Source organism: Sciurus vulgaris, assembly GCF_902686455.1.
Source record: "Sciurus vulgaris genome assembly, chromosome: 7".
Lineage (NCBI taxonomy): Eukaryota > Metazoa > Chordata > Mammalia > Rodentia > Sciuridae > Sciurus > Sciurus vulgaris.
The window spans coordinates 116016586-116032442 of record NC_136467.1 but is presented as its reverse complement, the minus strand read 5'-3'; the positions used below and the strand labels follow the sequence as shown (position 1 = coordinate 116032442).

The following is a 15857-nucleotide window of genomic DNA, read 5'->3' as shown; positions in this document are numbered from 1 at the left end:
GGGCCCTGAAGTGGGGCTGAGAATCCAAGGGAGGGATGGGTAGTACTGAGGTCGGCGGTTGGGGAGAGGGCAGAAAGAGAGCATGGGGCTGTCCTTGGAGGCGGGCGGGGCCCGGCCCGGGGGCCCAGGTAAGTCTGTAAGAATGCTGCCAAGCCCTGGCGCGGGCGGGGCCCGGTGACTCAGCTCGTGCCAGGAAAGGGGAGTGCACCAGGCTCCCCAACACTCCCAGACAGCAGCCTGATCCCGATCGGTACCGGTGCGCCAGGCCAGGTCCCGGCAGAGAGCAGGCAGTCCTTGAGGGCGGGACCCCACCTCCCCGCCCACCCCGCCCGCCCCGCCTCCCTCCGGGCCGCAGCCACCCGGGCCCCGCGGGGACGTGGCCGCGGGTGGCTAGAGCGCTGCTGGCGCCGTGGGGGCCACCCCAGTTCTGGCCCCGACGGCGCCGTGAAGACCTGCGAGCGCCGTAAGTAGCAATTTCAAGGACTGGGGGAAGACCAAAGAGAAGCTCCCGAGTCCCTGGCCCGGCTCTCGCAGTCCCAGCTCCCCACTTCCAATCCTAGTTGTAAAGCGGGGCCAGGAGAGGCGTCCTGGCGCCGCCGCCTCCTTCCTAATTGCTCACTGGCCCTGGTGGTGGAGCCCAAACGCGGGTCCCAGGCAGCCCACAAGTGCGGCCGAGACGCTGTCACCGCAGCGGGCCGTCCTACCTGAGGATCATCCCATGGGCCGCCCAGCCGCACTTGGCAGGTCACAGCCACGGATCTCAGGGATCCGGGCCCGGGGTCACCACGAGGGTCCCTGCACCCTCTCCGACTTGCCTGGCGGCGGCTCCTTCCTACCACCAGGACTCACAATTCCAGATGTGCTCTCGACTGGCCCTGCTGGAAGGGGCTCCCTCCCTCCCCTTTCTGCACGTACCCTCGTCTGAGAAGGCCTGGAGATTCAGCCTGGAGCCCAAAGAAGGGCCGAAGTCTGAGAACCTCTTTTTGCCTCTAAAGTCGGTTTTCCGGCACGAATTCCCACGCCCTGCTGCTAGGGGTGGGGGCTTAGCGATGCTAACCCAGGGCTGCTACAGGACAGGGGAGGTTGGGTAGTCACTAGCCGGATTTCCCGGAGGGAGAACTTCTAGCGAGTTGGGCTTGTGGTCCCTGAACCCCAGACCCAAAGCACCCAGCTTTGGGCCCAGAGCCGAGACCGAAGTGAGTGGGCAAAGGGTGCCTGAGGAACTGATCGCTCCCACCTTTGGGACGACAAAGTTTGGGGACTGAAATTATTCAAACCATTGGCCCGAGGTGGTTGTGGTTTCTCTCTCTTATTGTCTCTCTTTCTCCTGATTTTCTGCAAACTTCTACAGAATTTGGGACCAAAGGAAAACGCGCGGCCCCTTGTGCAGCCAACCGGGCCCTGGGCCTCGCGGGGCGGAGATTTGGGGAAACTGGGGCCCGGCTCTGAGCGCAGGGAGGAAACGAGCCGAGTCGGCTTCCTGTGGGGGCTCGGGCCTCGGGCGCCCCGCGGACAGACGTGTCCGGCCGGGCAGCAGAGAGCTCCGTGCGGGGGAGGGGACGTGGTGTGTGGGGGGTGCGGCGGCGGAGGCGAGGAGGGGGCGGGGCCAGGGTGGGCCGGGGAAGAGGGGAGGGGAGAAGAGACGGGAGGAGCGAGGGGGCTGGAGCTAGAGAAGGAAGAAGGAAGGGGGCGAGCGGCGCGAGCTGGCGCCGAAATGCGAGAAAGGAGCGAGTGAGAGGGGAGGGGGCGCCGGGCGAGACCGCGGAGCCCAGTGGCCCCCAACCCGGCGCCCGCTGCAGGCGCGCATGGCGGGCGGGGCGTGCTGATCCCGGCTGGGCAAGAGTAGTGCACCAGTGAGTCGGTGGCCGAGCGGGTTGGCTCCAGGCGCGCGTCTGAGCTGGGTCACCGGTTGCCTGTCCCCCATTCCCCGCACGATCGGAAAAGGTCGACCCCGCCCTCTAAGCCCTGTTTTCCTCAGGTCCCGGGCCAATGTCCCAGGTGAACGGCCAGCACCCTTCTCGCTGCGACGCGCCCCATGGAGCCCCCAACGCAGCCCGGGATCCAGGTAACCTGGAATGTTGAGCGAAGCTGGACGGGAACAGGGCAGGCTGGTGGGAAGCAGTTCTCTTCCTCCTAAGACCCCGGGAGACGGCTCTGGGGAGTTTGGATGGGGGTGGGGCGAGAATCTGGGTACTGGGAACCTGGTCCAAGGAGAGTAGAGGGCTGGGGTGAAGAGGCAGGGCCCCGAACAGAGGCGGCGGCTGCGCCAAGTTGGCTCCGACTCTCGCGGCCCCACCACCAGACACAGACACACACACGGTGGTGTCTGTCCGTCCGTCTGGGATCTGTGTCCCAACCGTTTCTGCCCAGTGTGTAAATATTTATGGGGGCCTTGGGCGGGCGCGGGGGGTGTGTGTGTCTGGGCCCTTCTATCCTTCCCTTCCCCCAGCCCAACCAGCGCTGAGCGCTTCCCGAAAACTTTTGTCTGCCACGAGCGGCTGCAGGACCCGGCCCCTCCCCTCCTAGCCATCTCATCTCTCTCGCTTTCCTTCCCTCCCCATGGCCAGTCCCCACCGCCCCTACCTTGTAGTCACACACACACACACACACACACACACACACACTCCTCGAGAGATGCCCTTCCCCCCTCATGGAGTCCAATCTACCCATCCCACTGGGGCAGGAGGGGTTTGCGACTCCCTGCGGGGGTCTGGGCTGGGGTCCTGCAGGCGTGGCTCCAGTAACTTCCCCCTTAGGCTCCCAATGGATGTCAGGGTCTCGAAGAAGTGAGGGACTTCTGGATTTCAGGGACAGGGTGTGGGATGCAGAAGCGCAGAGCAGATTTCATGACTTGAGCCCCTCCTCTGTTAGTCTGTAGCTCTGCCTTCCGGCCACGCATGCAGCCCACCCGGCTTTCTTTTCCTGTTTGACTCTGAATAATGAGGGTCTGCTCCTGCCTCCAACTCTGACTTTCTGCACGGTGACCTCCTCTGATCTCAGCCTCTACATCTACCCACAGGGTCTTGTCTGCCCGTTTGGAGAGGAGAGTCTGTTTACTGCCTAGTGTGGACCCCACAGCTATGGAGGTGGGGATCTCCTAAACCAGAGTGAGGACACTTGGGAGATGTCTGGCCAGTAGCCAGCTGCACAGAGATGAGACCAATGTGCCTGCCACCCATTTTCACTAGCCTGGAGTCCCTGCTCCTGCTATGAGGCCCCTGGAGCAGGAACTTTGACTTCTTGGGAATAAACCAGGTCAAGAATTAGGCTCCTGCAGGGGGAGATGGCTCATGCCTGATCCCAGCAACTTGGGAGGCTGAGGCAGGACGATCACAAATTTGACGCCAGACTCAGCAACTTAGTGAGACCCTGTATCAAAATAAAAAATAAAAAGGGCTGGAGCTGTAACTCCAGTGCCCCTGGGTTCAATTTCTATTAAATCTCTCTCTCTCTCACTCACACTCGTACACACACACACACACACACACACACACACACACACACGAAATAGAAAAAGAAGAAGAAGAACAACAACAACAACTGGGCTTCTTCAACCTGGAGGGAGAACTAGGGGCAGAGGCTGGGAAGTCTTTGTGCCTGGGAAGCTTCTCCGTCCCTCTCAGCCTCTCTCTTCTTCTCTTCCTCAGCCTCCTGCCTCCTCCCATCCCCTGCTTTCTTCCTCACCTTATCCATTTTCTGTGCTTTTCTCTACTCCCTCCTCCAAGAGTCCCTTCCTTGTCTGACCTGTTCCGAGCCCAGCAGCAGAAGCAGAGGCTAAATGTGCTCAAGACAGGCGCCGGGGTCCAAGGTGGGAAACTGGAAGGGTTAAATCCTGGGCTGTAATTTGAGGCCCCCCAGTGCCCCAGGAAGCCCCCTCCCCAGCCTGGACTGGGCCAGACAATGTGGCTTTCATAACAGGAGGCCTTGCTCCGCTGCTGCCTTGGGAGAATGAGCTTGCTGCCCAGGAAGCCCAAACCGCAGGAGACCCAGCCAAAACCCCACAGTGCCTGGATCTGAGACCAGGACCCGCTCAGCTCCCTGCTCCCACTCCCAAGCACCCACAGAAGAGCAAGGCCATCGCACTGCCCGTAGGGGCCCTGCTGGCAGCGCAGCCTGGGAGCAAGTTGGCCCCTTCCCTCAGCCGCCCAAGATGCAGACAGGGCACAAGGGACACAGGGCAGCTCTGGTTGGGGCAGGTGGCCAAGCCCTCACACCCTTGGCTTCCCCGATGGCCTCTTCCCCACCCATCCCTGACGGCCTCCAGAGCCTGGCTCCCTAACTCACAAGCGGATTTCTGCCTGGCACTGGGGCGTCACATTCCTGTACATGCTTCTAAATTGAATTTCCTGGGGAATTGGAACCTTCGGACCTAAAATAAAACCAACAGACCCAGCCTAACTGGCAGCTCAGGCCCTCTCCAGTCCTCAGCTTGGTGACCTGAGACTGTGACTAGGGGATTCGCATTTACCACGTGTGCATTAGTGGAGTCCATTGTCTCCCGCCTTCTTGGGGTTCAAGGATAGATGCCTCCCCAAATCCTCAGTGCTGTCTCTTTCTCTCTTCTTCCCCTGACTTGGGGCATTCTGAACCTCAGATCTCAGCACTCACCCACGGGCATGTGCTGAGGGCCTGCTGAGGAGGTCAGGTGAAGGCAGGAGACATCACCCCAGGGTAGGAAGCAGGGAAGTCTCAGTCTCTATAGGAAGACGAACAAGTTGCAATTCGCAAGAGGGGACACAGGTGCCAACTTCTTAGCAACCAGACCACTTAAAGGAGGAACTCCTGGCTCAGGGAGGAGAGGCTTTCTGGAGGAAGAGATGGGGGGCTCCTTCTGAGTCAGGAAGGCTGGGCTAGGTTTGGCGAGTGGTCCAGAGGAACAATATAAGCATAGCTGGATTGATCAGGAGGCCAGGTGATGGCCCAGGGCTGTGGACAGGTCAGTCTGCCTGGAACATGGGACCCTTGAACATTGATTCCGCTGAAGATGTCAACTGAGGGCTTGAGTGGCAGACCAAGGAGAGACTGAAGTGTAGAGTTCCAGTCGCCACTTTGATCAGAAGAGGTCCTGGTCTTTCTCTCCAGATATGGTCAGAGATCCAAGGGAGAAGCCCAGATCCCTTATCCACAAAGACAAGGGAGGGGTCTGGACCTGAGGGACCAGATGTTGGAGCTCTGGAACATGGGCTGCTCTCTGCACCAGTCTCCCTGGGCACTATCCAGGTTTGGGGTGAGTCCATCCCAGGTAGAAGAGGTCCCCCTGTTCCTTCTTGGCCTAGGCCCACCCCTCGACTTCGTGGACAGCAAGCAGAGGGAGCCTCTCAGCCTTGCCTCTTGGGTTTATGGATTTAAACACGCTCTTCCACCTGCTTTTGGGGATGGGCAGTGCTCTATCAAACAGGCTGTTGCCTTTCTCCATTTCCCTATTGCGGGTAGGGACTCTTGGAGGGAGGGGTGCAGAGTTGGGGGCTTCTGCTCAAAGATGCCACCAGCATGTTTGAACCCACTGTGCAAATTAGAGGCGGCTCTCTAGTCAGGTAAGCCACTGGGGGAGCAAATGGCACATTCTAGGAGGATGGGGCTGTGACCAGGGACCTCGGCACCTTCCACGCACCCCTCTGGCAGGTGTCTTCCTGCAGGATGTGAATTGCAGTGCACACGCCAGCCCCTCTTGGCCTCTCCTGGCCCCTTCCCTCCATCTGCTCCACTTACACCCTGCAGGACAGAGCCATTCTCCCCTCTGCGACTAGACAGTGTTGCCTCTTGGTCGTAAACGAAAAACTGGGCTCTCGGGCCTCTTTGATGTGCAAACTATGGACTCCACCTCTGATCTGGCTTTTCTGCTCCGTCTGTTTCAAGAAAGCACTGTCCTCTGACAATGTCTGGGCACTCTGAGACAGTGTTTTCTTGGCAGGCTGGGACTTCCTGCAAAATCTTCTTCCTTCTGATTCTGCTTGTTTGTCACCGGGCATGTGGTTGAGTCCCCTCTTCTCCTCTTGATGTGCTGAGTCCCCCTTGCCACCTTCCTGGCTCTAGGTCTGTCTCTCTGTGTGACCAGGTCAAGACCATGGATGTGATTTTCTTCCTGACCTCATTTGTCCTCCCAGCTCTAAGGATCACTCCAGAATGGCAGGCTTCCTGCAGCACTGGCCACCTGAGACCTTGATCCAAGTTCTTGATAATTTCCTATTCCTGCCAGATACAAGGTTTCCAGTCCTGGAGGTGACAGTTAGGAGAGTAGAGGGAGTTGGGCACGTAGGAGGATGATGGAGCCAGGGACTCCTGTCTCCTCAAACTCTCTCTGGTCTTCCTTCCTCTCTAACCCTGGAGGCCAATAAATCTTTGCCGTCTACCCCAGGACTGACAGTATCACCCCCTGTGCACCCTGGTGACCTCAGGAGAAAGCCGGGGAAGTGACACAGGCCTGCTGTCTCCAGCTGTTGTTCTAGACTAACCAGCCTCATCTCATTCCTGCTGTGGCTGTTCACTCTGGGATCTTGGCTCCTGCTGCTCTTCTTGAAATCCCCTTTCTATACTGAAGATCTCTGGAGACTTGGTGTGGGTATTGCCTTCTCTGGGAAGCCTGGACACACACACCTGGACTAGGTGCCCATGTTTTGTACTTCCTTGATTCTAATCAATGCCCCTGCAACTCTTGCCCCTAGGTGTTTGTGACAGCCCCACCCCACTGTGACAGAGAACTCCTGTGGCAGTGACCTGGTGCTTCTTGTTCTGGGACACGCAGTGCTTGATATTTCTAGATACTGTGTGGGTGCTTAATAAACATTAAACCAAACAGCACAGGCAGGAAGGGAGGAAGGGAGGAAGGGAAGAAGGAAAAGGGAGGGGGAATAGAGGGAAGGAAAGGAGGGAGGGCAAGGGGTGGTGGGGGGAGGTGTTCTTGAACTACCCCTCATGATGGGTACAGCATGCATTTCATTTACTCTTGGGGCCCCTTGCTGTGCAAGGTAACTTAAATTCACTAACCTATCCAGACTGGTAACTGGTACAAACCAGGACTTGAACCTTCTAGCTCCTTGCTCAGGTCTTTCCATGAGACCACATGAGAAAGTCAGGACCCCAGTTCAGGGCATGGGGTTGAGGCACGATCCTCTGGGGACCACCGTCTGGAGCTGGGCAGGTCCCTCCTTTCCTGAAAATTAGGACCCAAGCTTGGGCCTCGCTCCTCGTGGAGGCCTGGTTCTAGCCCTCAAGAGTGGCGTTTCAGCGGGTGTAGAGCCGGCTCATGGCTGGGAGAGCTCCGTCTAGCAGGCAGTGGTTTTCCTCTTCAACTCTCATCTCTGCTCCCCTGTTCCCTCTTGTCCCAGCCCTGTGATCTTCCAAAAGCCATTTGGCTTCAGTAGAGTTAATCCAGATGGCAAGGGGGGCTCTCAGCAGGCCCAAGGAGCAGATGAGGCTGGAGAGAATCTAACCCTTGCCTCTCTGGAGCAGCTGTGGGCCCCAGGAAGGCCCCCTGTGCACAGCCGTGCAGCCCTTTGGGAGTCGCAGGAGCCTAGGCCTCTCCCTCCTCCTGTTCCAGCTCCAGGCAGAGCCTGTGGTTTGCCTTGGGCAGGCGCAAGCATGCCCACTTGGGCCTGCTGTCCTTTGTGCTACCCACATGGGCCTTTGGAACAAGGATTCCTCAGGGTTCCTGAGGCTTAGGCCCAGGGAGGAAGAGTGGCCACTGGATTGTCCCCTTAGCCTGCCTCCATCTCCCACCCCCTAGATCGGCATGCCCCAACCTTAATGATCCTTCTGAGTGTCTCCTCTGTGTCCTCACCTCTCCCTCGCGCTTTCTCATTTGGAGACAGCTCAGAGAAAGACAGGCATGTAACCCCCCCTCTGTTCTCTGATTTCTGTTCAGCCTGCGAGGCCATTCTTCCCTCTCTCTGGGCGTCTCTGGGGTCTTCGTGGGTGTGTGTGGAAGGGTGTGTCTCTCACTCTGGGCTTCTCTGCCAGCCCCCTTCCTCTCTGTCCGGTTGGCTGGGCCTCCCCCATGCCCTTTTGATCTCTTCGTCTCCCCAAGTCTCTTGTTTCTTTGTCTCCTCTTTCTCTCCACCTGGTGTCTGAGTGGAGAGATAGGCCGGGAGGCCCGGTCATCCCGACAGCTCTGCACAGGCGGGTCTGCTGAGCCTGGCCCTGTAATCGCTGCCGCTTGGGTCCTGGTCCCTGACCCCTGGCTTTGGTTCTCAGGCCTCCGCACCCAGCGGCTCTCTGTGTCCCGCCCCCATCCCACCCCCCAACCTCTTCCCCTGGGCCCAGGGGCCCTGGTCCTGCCGCCTGGGGGGTTGTGGGTTTGAAGGTGGCTCCATTTCTGCATTCCACCCACCCTGCTCGGAGCCACTATAATTACATGTGGCTGCGGTTCACCTCTTCCCCAGCGCTCCTGGGCTGTGTCCTTGTCTCTCTTCCTGCCTGCCGCCCCTCCCTGCTCTTCACCCCCAGTTCCTCTCACTCCTCCTCCATGACCACCATCCTCTCTCGACCCAGTTTCTCAGTGTCTGTTCTCCGCACTCTCTCTGTGTCCCGTTCCCTTCTCCTCCGGCTCCACCCCTGTCCATCTTTATCTTTGTCACGGCTTTTGTGCCATTGAGTTTCCTCCTGTCCAGGGCTGCCCAGATCTCCATGGCGCTGGCTTTCTGGCCCAATTCCCACCTTCAATTCTCTCTTCTTCTGCCTCTCCCGTCCCTTTTGTTCTCTCTTTTTTTGCAAATATAGTTTTTAGCTGTAGGTGGACACAGTACCTTTGTTTTATTCTTATGTGGTGCTAAGGGTGGGCCCCAGGGCCTCACATGTGCTAGGTGAGCACGGTACCCTGAGCCCCAGCCCCAGAGCCCTTTGATTCTTGCTCTCTCCCTGTCTGTCCATGGCTGGCTGTGCGCTCCTGCGCCTGTGCTGTTTCTGTCCCTCCCGCCTCCCTTTATACCTCGATCCCTGACCCCTGCTCCATGTGGCCATGCCACACACACACAGGTACCCGCCCTTGCTCGCTCACAGGCTGTGGTCTGTGAGTTCTCTCTTGGAGTCAGTTCCGTTGCCAGGTAGGGTAAGGGCTGGTTAACGGGGGACCGAGAAGCAGGCTCGCTGGGCGTGTGGGGCCATGAGATGGGCCCCTGGGCAGGCAAACAGGAGGGAATCGGGGACTTGTACCTCAGTCATCTGCTTTTCCCTAGCTCAGACCCTGTCCCTCCTGCCTGGGCTGGAGGTAGTAGCAGGACCTGCTCATCCTGTGGAGGCAGTGGCAGAGGAGGGCTCGCTGGAGGAGGCGGCACCTCCCATGCCCCAAGGCAATAGCCCTGGGGCTCCCCAGGTCCTGGACAGCACTGACCTCGATGTACCCACAGAAGCTGTGACATGTGAGTTCAGGGGGCCCTTTGGGGTGGCAATGTGCAGAGGTTGACCTGGAGAACCCAAGCCAGTTGGATTGTCAGAAATGCAGTGGGCCCCCAGGGCTGCCCCCCGCACCAGGACCTTGAGGGTGGCACTGTGGTAGCAGGACCTGTCGGGTGCCGCTGCTGTGTGTCTGTCGACGAAGACCTTCCTGCAGTGGTTATTAACTTGGGCTCTAGGCACGGTGGCTCTGGACATGAGGGAAGAGGCACCCTGGCCTCCGAGGGAGAGCTGGGGGCCAGCCGGGTGGGAGCCAGAGCAGGTGGGAGCCAGAGCAGGACGCGACCCCACCCTGCAGGGGATCCAGGGCCAGAAGGAAGGAGAGACACACCCAATTGCTCTGGAGAGAAAGGAACAGATTCAGCTCCATTCCCAGGCCTGGCTCAAGGTCTCCATGGAAATCCCGGGAGGGAGACAATTCTTCCTTTTACCTTCAAGAGCAGGGGAAGGGGCTGTGGGGATCTTTTTGTAAGAACTCAAGAAAATCCCCATCATCCATTTTCACTTTCCAATTTTCTTTCCTCAAATGAGCTCGTGCAGTCTCTCAATCAGCTTGTAGTGAGGCAGGGGGAGAGCTGTTGTTGCCAAGCCCATTTTACAGATGATGAAACTGAGGCACAGAGAACCAATCACCCTGGTCATGAGCTGGTCTGTGCTCTTTGCTGTGCTACCCGCCCTGCCAGGGCATCTGGGGCTAAGCTGGACTCCCTGGAAGTCAGGCTACTGAATCCTGCTAGCACAGCGCCCTCAGCCTCCTCCAGACACACCCACCAGCAGAATTGAGAGAAGGAGGTCAGGGCCGAGGCCACAGAGGAGGGGACTGGGTGGGAGTGGGACAGACACTCCTGTGTCTGTGGCCCCAGTGTTTGCTCTGTGACTCAGCCCCCACCCCGCCCCCACGCCACCCCCAGCCAAGGCCACAGGCAGGCTCTGTCTGCCCACACCTCCCAGGGCCCTGGGCTCACCATGCTCTCCCGCCCTCTGGCCACTGTGCCTGTGTTTAGGCAGCAGGGCAAGGGGCACTGAAGCTGGCCAAGGACTCATCCCAGCCACCCTCTGTGGGGCCAGGATGATTCAGAACCAGCCGCTTCCCATGGCCTTGCCACTGTTTACCCAGATGCCGGCTCCTGCCACGTGGTTGGCCAGTGGCTCCCGGCCTGGAACCTCTGCAGAGCCTGCCTGCTGTCCTCCCCCTGTACCCCACTTTGCCCTTGGCTCCTTTCTCCCAATCTCCAGGCCCCCACCCCGACTCCCTAGCTGTGGGAACTTTGGCAAGTTTTACCTTTTTGGCCTCACTTTTCCCATCTGTGAAATGGGGCTAATGATAGATTTATCATAATGGTTAAGGCCAGACATGATTCTGGAAAGCTCTTTGTAGTGTACCTCAGACCCATAACTGCTCACAACATGTAAGCTACGAGTTATGAGAGCAGTTATTGTGTGACCCTAGCAGTTTGTTCCCAGACCCTTGTCTCCCATCCTCTGCCCCCTCCTTGCCCTCTAACCCAGCTTCTAATCTCCAGGCTGACCCTACATCTGAGACTTACTAGCTGTGTGACCTTGGGAAACCTACTCTACCTCTTTGGGATTCAGTGAGAATGATTAGCGAGTGCTCAGAGCCGAGGTTGGCACGCAGCAAGTGCTGTCTGTGCTCAGCGTTGTGACCTCCACTGTAAGTAGAAGGCCCAGCCCTTCAGAACATGGAGGTCACATTTTCTCAGCCTCTGCGGCCTCATGCATCTCCCTTCTGTGCAGCTCAGACACACAGCCTGGAGGGAGCTAGGGGTCCAGACCCATCTCCGAGAGACTGAAGTGCCCCCCAGTTACTGAGGGCCCTGCTGGGGGTCCCAAAGCTCTCATGACCCCTTCTCAGTCCTCCCCCCGTAACACACACGCCCCTATCATCCCCCACAAGGAGTCCAGGTGAGCATCCCCGGACTGAGGTCCAGGAAGGACCAGGGACTCAGCCGAATCCCCGGGCCAGCTTCATTGTACCCCATTGACAAAGCTGAAGTTTGGCCTGGGATGGGGACCAGGGGTCCTGGCCTCGGGGGCTTTCCCACCCGTTTCCTCTTCCCTTCTCTCGCCCAGACCCCAGGAGCCCGCAGAGGCAGGGCGGGGCGGGGCAGGGCGGCAGGGGCTGAGGCTCAGGACTGAGGCAGGCGGGCTCAGGGGGAAGGAGCAGGAGATAGAGGGGCTGCTCTGAGGAGCCCCTGGGTTCCAGGCCAGGCGTTCATCTCCAAACAGATGTTTCCAATAAATCACCCAGCGCACCAAGGGCGAAAACAGCTGGGGGCTGGGCAGAGGCCAAGGTGAAGGTTAACTGCTTCGCTGCTGTCCTCCCCAACCTCCGACCCCCACCCACTACCACCACCCTAGACAGACTCCCAGGGCCCCATGAGCAAGAGGATGGGGTTTCATGTGGCTAAGAAGGTGGGGTCCAGGCTCTGAACCCCTCCTCTGGCCTTGCGCCCTACCTTTCTGGAATAGGCACTGGGCTAGGAAGGAGTGAGGACCTGGGCTCCAGGCTGCTGCTGTTTCATGGTGTGGCTCTGAGCCTCAGTTTCCCCATCTTCAGAAGACAAGTCTAACTCGGTCCCTTGGGGTACATCTAAGAAAGAGGCAGGCAGGATTAGAGCAGAGCTCCCTGGGGGGACTGGAGGCCCCCACCCCTCCTCATCGTCCTTTCTTCTCATCTCTCCAGGCCAGCCTCAGGGGAACCCCTTAGGCTGCACCCCTCTATTGTCGAATGGCTCTGGCCACCCCTCAGAACTGGGCAATGCCAAGCGTGCTGGGAATGGTGCTCTGGGTGGCCCCAAGGCTCACCGGAAGTTGCAGACGCACCCATCTCTGGCCAGCCAGGGAAGCAAGAAGAGCAAGGGCAGCACTAAATCATCCACCTCCCAGATCCCCCTCCAGGCGCAGGAAGGTGAGCGCCCCCACCCCCTCCCCCTGGGAAGCCTCCAAAACCCGGCTTCCCCAAAGCCTGATCCACAGCCAGAAGTGGCATCTTTGCCCTGTTGCTGGTTAGAAATAACCGCAGAACTCCTTGATCTCTGGGTGGGGCCCGGGAGCCCGGGTTCTCAGAAGTCCTTGAAGCCTGCTCAGGTCTGTGAACTTGCAAGGCACACCTGCTAGGTACGGTGAGGCTACCTGTGCTCTCAGAGCCAGCCCCTGCCTATCTCTGCCCTCTGGAATGGCTCCCACAAGGCATGGAACCACCTGGGCTGATCCACTAAGCCACTGCATTCCTGGAATCCGAAATTTTCCTCCAAGGGCAGGTGGAACTCAGAGGTAGAGAACTTATGCACCAGACCCTGGGTTCAATCCCCAGCACCACAAAAATAGAAAAGGAAAAGAAACTTCCCCCAAGGAATGGACCTCGTGAAAAGCAGAACACTTCGCAGAATAAAATGCAACTTGACTGGGGAGGTCAGAGGACTCAGATACGCTGCTGATCCTGCAACACAGAGGTCCTCTGCGGCGCCACCCTGGCAGCCAGCTCCCCTGCCCCTCCTGGCACCGATTCAACACAGGAGACAGCAGCCTGTAGCTCAGTGGCTGCCTGACCTTCCCCTCGTACATGTTGGGAGACCCTGGCCTGGTCATCTGCAAACAGGATCCAACGTGCATGTTGGCACATATGGGGAAACCTTCCCACCCCATGGAGCGTGCTGTGCCGATTGTCATATTTAGGGTGGCCTGGGCATCTGCTGTGTGCTGGGTACCCAGCCCCATCCTCACACAGCATTCATAAGAGACACAGATGGATCATGTCACGATGCAACAAGTGCAATAATAATATTAGCAGGGCACCCACACCAGCCCAGAACTCTGGGGAGGGGGGCCTGGGCAGGCTCTGAAGGAGTCTGGGCAAGTCTTGAAGGCTGAGTTGGAGGAACTAGCCAGGGAGCTTTGGCACAGAGATGAGAAGTGGCTTGGGCAGTTGGGCTCAGGAATGAAGTTGAAGGTGAAAGGGAGGCTCTAGACAGGCAGGCGCTCTGGGAGGGCCTTGTCAACATCATTGGACCTAGACAGTATCTGAAGGGTAGTAGGGAGCCATTGAACGTTTTAAACAGGGTAATGACTCACTTGATTTGCATTTGAAACAAACTACCCTACCCAATTTGGAGATAGCTTCTAGACCTATAGAAGACCCTCCTCCCTCCCAGATAGTCCGCAATGGCCATCAGCAGTCTGGAGAGCTGGAAGACCACTAGCTGCATAGTCCAAGAGGCTGAAGCCCAGAACAAGAGGAATCAACAGTGCTACCCTAGTCTAGACCAAAGGTTCCTGGAGAAACACTGGCAGAGTCCACTTTAGAAGCGTGAAGATGCGAGAGTCCAATATCCTCAGGCGATTGCAGCAGCAATCAAGAACCGTTCAAGAAGAGTGGAGCTTGCATCTGCCGCTGCTTCCTTGTTCTTCCAACTTCCATTGTATCCAAGCCACCATCCTATTGAATGGTGCTGCCCCCGAAGGGAGCTTCTCCACTTCAGTTGGTTATCCCGCATGACAGTCATTACTAGACACACCTTCACTGACTCACCCAGAAGCCTCTAAACACTGACATCTCTTAATCCAATCAAGTCGACAGTTCAGATTAGCCATCACACTTAGTGTGGGCCTGGGTCCCCTGGGGCAGGGCTGGGCAGTGCTAGAGTGGGATGCGGTTGCTATGGAATGGGGGTGATGGAAGCCCTCACCGAAAGTTGGCATTTGGGGAAAGAGGAGATGGCTTTTCCTCCAAGTGAGGGAGCCATTAAATAGTTCTGAGCAGAGGAGGGACCTGATCCCTTGGAGGTTTTCAAAGCCTGGCTCTGAATGGACAGCAGGTTGGGGAAGGGGTGGCCAAGGGCAGGGAGCGGGCTCTTGCAGTTGTCCAGGAAAGGGCGGTAGGATTCTGGACGAGTTTTGGAAGTGACAGCTTCTGAGTGTCTCAGTTTTTTCATCTGTAGAGTGGGGCTGATAGCAGCTGCCACATCAGAGAGCTGTTGGAAGCTTCAAGGAATCTAACCCGTTGGCAGCACTTGAGAGTGCCTGGAACACGTTAGCACTCTGCGCGTGTCAACTCAATACGCCGCGGGGATTCCCGCCACGGGCTGCCTGGGCCCCAGCGCCCACCCTGAGGCGCTTCATGCTCCACCTGAGGTCATTGCCTAGGACGAAACTGGCCTCCTCACGGTCACACCTTCCCAGAGCTGTGGGGACCCACTACAGGGGCCCATGCAGCAGGCGCCCCACACCCCTGCCGCGGCTGCTGCTGCTGGCTGTCCTGCACCCCCGCCATTGACGCCTGCCCCTCCGCTTCCCCGCAGACTGCTGTGTCCACTGCGTCCTGTCCTGCCTGTTCTGTGAGTTCCTGACGCTGTGCAACATCGTCCTGGACTGCGCCACCTGCGGCTCCTGCAGCTCCGAGGACTCGTGCCTCTGCTGCTGCTGCTGTGGCTCCGGCGAGTGCGCAGACTGCGACCTGCCCTGCGACCTGGACTGTGGCATCCTGGACGCCTGCTGTGAGTCGGCTGACTGCCTGGAGATCTGCATGGAGTGCTGTGGGCTCTGCTTCTCCTCCTGACCCGCCGTCTCCAGGGCCTCCATAGCCCCTCTTCTCCCAGGCGCCAGCCCCAGCAGGAGACGGGTGGGTGCTCCCTGGGACCCCCTCAGCCAGGGAGCTGGGCCCACCACAGACAAGCCTGCCCTCCTTGCTTGCTACCAGGGCCCACAGTACCAAGGACCTGGTGGGAGGGGACGAGGGTGGGGGCCATTCTGGGACCAGCCTCCAGGGCTGCAGAACACTGTGAAAGTTAGAGGAGTGGGCAGGGGTGGGGGAGGGCCGTGTGCCTCTCTACCTCTCTCGTCCTGGTGCCCACCTCTCCTGCCACCCCAGGCCTGGAGGACAGCAAAATGTGAAAAGAGACACCTGCCCCGCCCCAGCCAAGCCCCTCCTCGAATCCTCTCCAGGGCTTTGTTGGGGCCTCGCCCATGAAGTGACCCAAGAAGGCAGGCCTGGGCCTGGGGTCAGACATGGGGGGGGCAGTACAGAAAAGACTGGAAGGGGAGCGGGAGGGTCTGTTCTGTTCGTTGCTGTAAATACAGGTATTTGTTCGCTCTGCTTTCATCAGGACTCATGACTAATTTCCATGGACCATTATGCTCAAAAGCAACACTTCCTTTAACCCCCTAAAAGCACCTCACTGGGCAACCCTTTCCTGCCCTTTTTCCTTCTCCCCCATTTGTGCTACCCCAAGAGAGGGAGGGAAGGAGGGGTGCCTACTTTCACCCCCTCTTCCTACCAAAGGGCAGCGGAAGCCCAGACAGGGAAGAGTTAACCTTGGCATAGGATTAATTAACAGCAGATGTGTTCGGGTTTTGATTAATCAATCTCCTACTGACTCCAGCTGCTCCGAGCTCTTCCCCATGAGGTTACTCCCAGGCAATAGGGTGCCATCCATGTCAGCAGCAGAGGGGTG

The 15857-nt window shown here is 58.5% G+C and overlaps 1 protein-coding gene across 7 annotated transcripts; it reads left to right on the top strand.

Annotated features, from left to right (window-relative positions):
- Window positions 1-310: 310 nt before the first annotated feature.
- On the top strand, window positions 311-15499 carry MDFI (MyoD family inhibitor). 7 transcript variants are annotated; one of them, XM_079148318.1, is made up of 5 exons: window positions 311-463; window positions 1979-2065; window positions 9176-9353; window positions 12092-12316; window positions 14706-15499. In XM_079148318.1, exons 2-5 carry the CDS (start codon window positions 2036-2038, stop codon window positions 14960-14962), a joined length of 690 nt encoding a protein of 229 aa, XP_079004444.1. In that variant the 5' UTR covers window positions 311-463; window positions 1979-2035; the 3' UTR covers window positions 14963-15499. The 7 variants fall into 7 exon arrangements, with proteins under 7 accessions (XP_079004444.1, XP_079004441.1, XP_079004443.1 ...); XM_079148315.1 differs by having other exon boundaries at window positions 312-463; window positions 9171-9353; XM_079148317.1 differs by lacking the exon at window positions 311-463 and adding an exon at window positions 1669-1853.
- Window positions 15500-15857: the final 358 nt, after the last annotated feature.